This window comes from Camelina sativa, chromosome 5 (assembly GCF_000633955.1).
Source record: "Camelina sativa cultivar DH55 chromosome 5, Cs, whole genome shotgun sequence".
NCBI classification, from domain to species: domain Eukaryota; kingdom Viridiplantae; phylum Streptophyta; class Magnoliopsida; order Brassicales; family Brassicaceae; genus Camelina; species Camelina sativa.
In genome coordinates this window covers 4,136,443-4,142,604 of record NC_025689.1, presented here as the reverse complement: position 1 = coordinate 4,142,604, position 6,162 = coordinate 4,136,443, and the positions used below count along the sequence as shown (strand labels likewise).

At 30.4% G+C, this 6,162-nt stretch overlaps 1 protein-coding gene across 1 annotated transcript; it reads left to right on the top strand.

Moving 5' to 3' along the window:
* Positions 3,001-5,170, top strand: LOC104785408. Its single transcript, XM_010510614.1, has 4 exons — positions 3,001-3,395; positions 3,504-3,784; positions 4,454-4,686; positions 4,879-5,170. The coding sequence occupies exons 1-3, from the start codon at positions 3,116-3,118 to the stop codon at positions 4,517-4,519; spliced, it is 627 nt and encodes a 208-aa protein (XP_010508916.1). The 5' UTR covers positions 3,001-3,115; the 3' UTR covers positions 4,520-4,686; positions 4,879-5,170.

Below are 6,162 nucleotides of genomic sequence, written 5' to 3'. Positions count from 1 at the left end.
GGAGCCGGGACTCGATCCCGGGTGTGATAGTGCCTTCTACAAATGGACTTACCTCCTGCCACTGCACTAAGGTCACTTCACTGTTTGGTATTCTTTTTACGTGTAAAATCATATTTTTATTTCGATGGTCCTACTCTAATTATTGAGATGCAAATCTGACCGTTGCTACACAAATAACAAAACAAGCAATTTTGTTCGGTAATAAATCTATTACTATATCTTTAAAAATAGTTGTATCAATACAGTAGAACTTCTATAAATTATTATTTGTTAAATTAATAATCTCTATAAATTAATAAATTTATCCAGTTCCAAGTTAAAACTAGTGGAATTTTGGACACTATTCGATAATATAATAAAATAATATTTTTTTTGAAAATCCTTTGTAAATATATGATCTCATCAATAATATAAATTAATAATTATACAAACTTATTTAAATATATGTATATATATATACATTTATCAGAGTTTATTTTTATTATATAAAAATCTTTGAGAGATATTTTCAAAACATGATAATTGTTATTTTTCTGGTAATTGATTTTAGAAATATATTAGTTATAACGATTAAAATTTATTTTAAATATTTTTTACCAAAGTAGGAAAGTCTCTCTATAAATTAATAATTATTAATTTATCGATAAATTAAAACCTCTATGAAATTAATAGATTTTCATGGTCCCAACATTATTAATTTATAGAGGTTTTACTGTATTTTGCATCATTTTTGCTCAAACTTATCTTACCATTTGCTCAAAATTTACTTAATAATTGCATAAATTTTAGTTTTTTCAATAATATTAACTGTAAAAATCTTAGAATATGTCATATATAATTTAATTATTAAATATTGGACGGTTTATGATATCAACGTACGCCCCAGCAAATTGCGTTATAGTTTTTTTTATCAACAATAGATTAGTTCAAAAGAGTCAATTGTGAAAGAATTAGTTTATGTATCACACATGATGCAAAGATATTCGCGCTTTACACTTCAGTGAATCTACACTTACATTTGCATTCCTATAAATTAGAGATAGAGAAAAAAGTGGAGAGTTATGAATCTCTCCGATAATAGTTTTCAAGGAAGTTTGCCATCTTCGCTTGGTAACATGGAAAGAATTGAATTCCATTGGAAACTACCGAGAAGTTTATACAGGAGATGTTATTCATTGTATATTTTGAAGATGTCACAGAACTATTTAAATGGAGAGATTTTCCAAGAATCAACCAGCTTTACTAATTTAAGTATCCTGTATATGAATAACAATCTGTTTACAAGAAAGATTGGAGAAGATTTGTTAAGCTTGATCAAATTATTTGTGCTTGACATTTCGAACAACCGTTTCTTAGGTGTTATTCCGAAGTTGTCAGAGAATGTTGCTACGCTTGATATGAGAAACAATCAGTTCTTTGGGAATATTCCGCTGTAGAAAGACACTACATCGTAGTAGTCATGCTCTATCATATACTGCATAGTCTAAATGAAAGCTTCAATTTCTTACAATGCGTCTATATCTTATCTTCAGATTTGGAAGCATTAGAAAAGAAAACGTTTAAGATCTCAATACGTAAAATACTTCTAAAAATATTGGATTCATCAATAGTTCACTGTTCGTTTTAAAAAAAAAATGTACAATGAAACAAAGTATAAAAATAATCGCTTTAGTACACGTTAGGTTAATAAAATAAACGGGCATATGCATGTGGTCACATGGCTTAAGTCGGTGGGTTCCTTCATTCCCGTATGTGTTTGTGTTTAACGAGTCTCGGTTCATTTTCTTCGGCGGGATAGGGATGGGTCTAAAATACAATAATTTACTAGTAACGATTTATATACATTGTGATGACTTTAACGTTAACCATATGATCTATATACATTGTGATGACTTTCAAAAACTCAACTCTATTTCATTATATGTAAACGAAAATCAAGAAATTAAAAATAGAATGTTCCAATTATTGAGATTTGTATATATATATGCTTCACGCTATTTAGGTTTTACCGTTATTATCATACGGAAGCTGAAAAATCTGAAAACTCCGAACACTATTTTGGTTTTAATTTAATTACAAGTCATAGTCAGCTCTCTCGATGATACGCCAGTCAAAGGACTCCAAGACCAGGAAGTTTCTCTCAACAATATTTTCTAGATTGCTTCACTTTAGAAAGGGGCAAAAAAACAAACTAACGGCTACAACTCTTTTTATTTATTTTTTTATTTTTTTGGCAAACGGCTACAACTCTTATATTCATCAAAACTTTCAAGCTATTCACCAAAAAAAAATAATATATATATATATATATATATCAAAACTTTCAAGTTTGAGAAATGTAAATTTCGAGTATAATGTATTTATATGTAAATGTAGATTAATTATAATAGATCAACATCGATCGTCCGTCATCATCTTATATTGCCTCGTGGACCTTCTAGTAAATTATGCTTTGTATTAAAAAATTAAGGTTTATCAAACTTAACTAAATATTCAATATTAGTGACATTTAAAAATCAGCATCCTGAATCAATAATCCCATATTCATCCAAACTAAACTGTCGTACTAAATATAATAATTATTATATAAGTTTTTAAAATATGTAAATTAACTATCATGGATCAACATTTTCAATTCATCTCACGATCTTTTAAAAATTAGTAAAATTTCATTTACATATAGTAAAAAGAAATTCAAGGACAAGAACATAATTAAAAAAAAAAATATATATATATATATATAATCATTATTGGATTTGTTTGGTAAATTATCTTTCTATATTTTTTTACCACCTGGATTTCTATATATAATCATAATATATTATGTTCAAATACTATAACATAATAATTATGATTATATATAGAAATCCAGGGGGGTAAAAACAAATACAGAAAGATAATTTACCAAACGAATCCAATAATTCTATATTTAATAAAATATTCCAAAAGTCCAACGAGAAAAATCATTATTATTATTTTATTTATAAATTAATCCCCTTGAGTATTTATCTTCGCATCATCGTCCTCGTTCTCGTCGTCCTTCTTAAAAACCCTCTCAAGTCTCAAAGGTCTCCTTCTCTTTTAAAACAAATCATCTCTCTGTAAATTTGATTCAATGGGTTTTAGCAAAGAAGAGATTAGTAAAAGCAGAAAGCTTTGGTCATCTCTATGGAGAGGAATCAAAACTGTATTCGTTTTATTCACAATGTTCCTCTCTTTTCTCCTCGTCTCTGCTCCTATCTTTCTCGCCATCGCCGATGCTCTCCTCCCTTCCGCTCTCCTCCACCGTCTCTCTTCTCCGGCTAACCTCTCTTCTCATCTCACCAACTACGATTTCCGTCACTCTCTCATCGATATTCCCTTAATCTCAATCATTAGATCCGCCGTTATACTCTGTGAGTACCAAAAAAAATTCATACTTTACAAAAAAAACAGAGCAATTACTCTGTTTTTGAAGAAATCGAAAAACTCATTCCTTTAGTTTGATTTTAACGTGTAAACAGGTGTGTATGGACTCTGTGACGGACCAAAACTGTCTAGAGGACCGTATCTGACGATAACAATGATATGCTCAGTCTCATCTCTAATCTACGTTTCGTTAAAAGCGGCGTTTGTGTTCGGCGAGCCACAAATCGGAGACGGCGGAGGAAGTTACTTCAGAGCGGCGGAAGTAGCTTTGTTCCTCTGCTCCTCTGTTTTAGCAATAGGTCACATCGTTGTAGCGTATCGAACTAGCTGTAGAGAAAGAAAAAAGCTTCTCGTCTTCAAAATCGACATTGAAGCTGTAAGTTCACTTCTTCTTCTTCTTCCCTTTGTTAATTCCGCCGTTACATAAAATTTATTATTTACTAATTTTGATTGATTGATTACATTAATAGATAGGGCCAATAATACCAAGTTGCATTATTATTATTATTTTTTTTCAAATCTAGGACGAATATTAGATTTTATATTTTTTCTTTTTACGCTAAGATATCGTAATCAGACTCGGTCAGAGATAGCATGTGAATGTAATTGTCAATGTTGAATATTTTACATATTGTCATATTTGGTCCTTTTGTGATTCTAGAAACTCGATGAGATTTGTCTTTCCTACTTGTTTGGTTAGGGAATACTCTATTTTGGGTAGAAAGCTTTGGGATGAAAGTAAACAAAATTGAAGTTGAGTTAAAGACTTTTCTTATATACTTACTAGTTTATAGGTTTAGAATCTCATGTGGAAACCGTGTGTAACCTAATTTTCTTCGTCTTTATTCATTTATAATATTAACATATTTAATTATAAAAATCCGACAGAACACGTCACGCCTCACGCATGCTTCATGATTTTGTTGTCATCGAGACAAATCTATCATCCTCTTTTTAGTTTATAGTTATTGATAATATAATATTATCCAATGGGAAAACTAATACAGTAGGGTTTATGTGTGTTTTGATTGATCCGTTTTTTCAGGTTTCGGCTTGTAAAAACGTGTACCCGAGATATCAAAAGATCCTACAACAAGAGAGACTCAAATAGAGACGTATTTTTTTTTCAGGAGAATCACTAATACTTGTAAATATGTATACGCACACACATACGTCAACATGTAAATATAGTTATTAAGAATACGACGTATAAAATGTAGCTTCTTCGTTTGCCTTTCGGCGTTGACCCATCAACGATCCTTCGCTTTTAAGTTTCAGGTAACCAAACCTAAATCTTATCCTCTTCTACTTTTCTTGCGTACGTAGTAGTATATGTATTTTCTTTTATTGAATAAAATTTGATTTCTATAAGTGTGTGTTTGTTAGTATTATTTAATTGGGAAGTGATATAATGGACGAACCAAAGTTAGTACCCTTTTTGCTGATAAAGTTTGTTTATTTGGTTAACAGAAGGATCCAAAGCGGAAGGAACAAATCAGGAATGAAGATTATATATAACCTATGCTTTGTTTGTATTTGAGACAACTCATATGAATTGGCAGTTGTTAGCTTTAACTTTTAACATTGGATTAGTTAGGGCGATTTGTAAATAATCCAAGAGTACATCAATGACAAAAGAAGCCTAAGGCATCTTTTTTGTTTTTGTCTCTCCGTTTTATATACATGTTTATGTATGTGCTTTTATTATTGGTTTTGATATATGTGTGTAACTGTAAGCATAAATAAAGCACATAGTATGTGATCTGTCCGCGTGAATTTCTTTATACGTCACCAAAAAAGTTTATATACGAATCGTAAAGCAACCTTTTTACGATCATTATCTTTTAACTTACATTCTAGATATTTGGATTAATCAAAGATATCTCAGTTTTACTTAATAATCAAATTAGAAAGTCTTTGTGGAATTCGTATGAATTTTTCACTGAATTTTTCTAGAATGGCGAAAACTTCTAATTTTTCTCAAGCAAAACTTCAAGTCCTCCTCAAGTTCAGTTTTCTTTATCTTATCGTATGTCTAATTTTTTTATTGCAAACTCTAACGTTCTACGTTATCGTGTTTATAAGTTATAACTTTAGACTGTGGGAATGTCTATAACAAAACCTTACCAAGCATAAGGAGAAATAGACCCTAATTCGGTTTGATTACTATAACCAAACACCGATTTAAAATCTGAGCGGCATTCTAGTTTCAGTTAGCCAGTTCTACCTATATAGTTTGATTATAAAAAACCTTTGGAATTGAAATGTGTGAAAATGGAAGAACTCAAACCGAAACCAATCTGTATTATGAAAATCATTCAAATTAAGACATTCTATTCTATATGATAAAACACACCAAAACCAAAGTATTGGCCTAAATACATTATACCAAAGCTAAAGTTATATTACCAAACTAATTGTCTGACTACTAGACAAAATTTGGAAAAACACGATATAAGAGATATTTTGAAGTTTCGGTGTAATGGGCTACTATAAACGGGCTTTATGGGGACAGAACTTTTAACTGGGACCAAAGTCTTTTCTATATTGTGAAATCGACAAAAGAAATCCTAAAAACCAAAAGAAAACAAAAGAAAGAAAATACCTTAAATACAGACACCAACCATAAGGACGAAAGAGAGAGTGCAACGTCATTAAAAAGTAGCGACACCACAAAAGAAAAAGAGGGTAAAGAGAGAGACCAATCACAGGAGATAACGCTGAGATAAGGCTTCTTACATTTACCATCACATA

What these genes read in the sequence shown, in the direction of transcription:
- LOC104785408 (XM_010510614.1), top strand. Translation starts at nt 3,116, where the DNA reads ATGGGTTTTAGCAAAGAAGAGATTAGTAAAAGCAGAAAGCTTTGGTCA. An exon ending in TAGATCCGCCGTTATACTCT is followed by an intron (nt 3,396 to 3,503) that starts GTGAGTACCAAA and finishes ACGTGTAAACAG; the next exon opens with GTGTGTATGGACTCTGTGAC. An exon ending in TCAAAATCGACATTGAAGCT is followed by an intron (nt 3,785 to 4,453) that starts GTAAGTTCACTT and finishes CCGTTTTTTCAG; the next exon opens with GTTTCGGCTTGTAAAAACGT.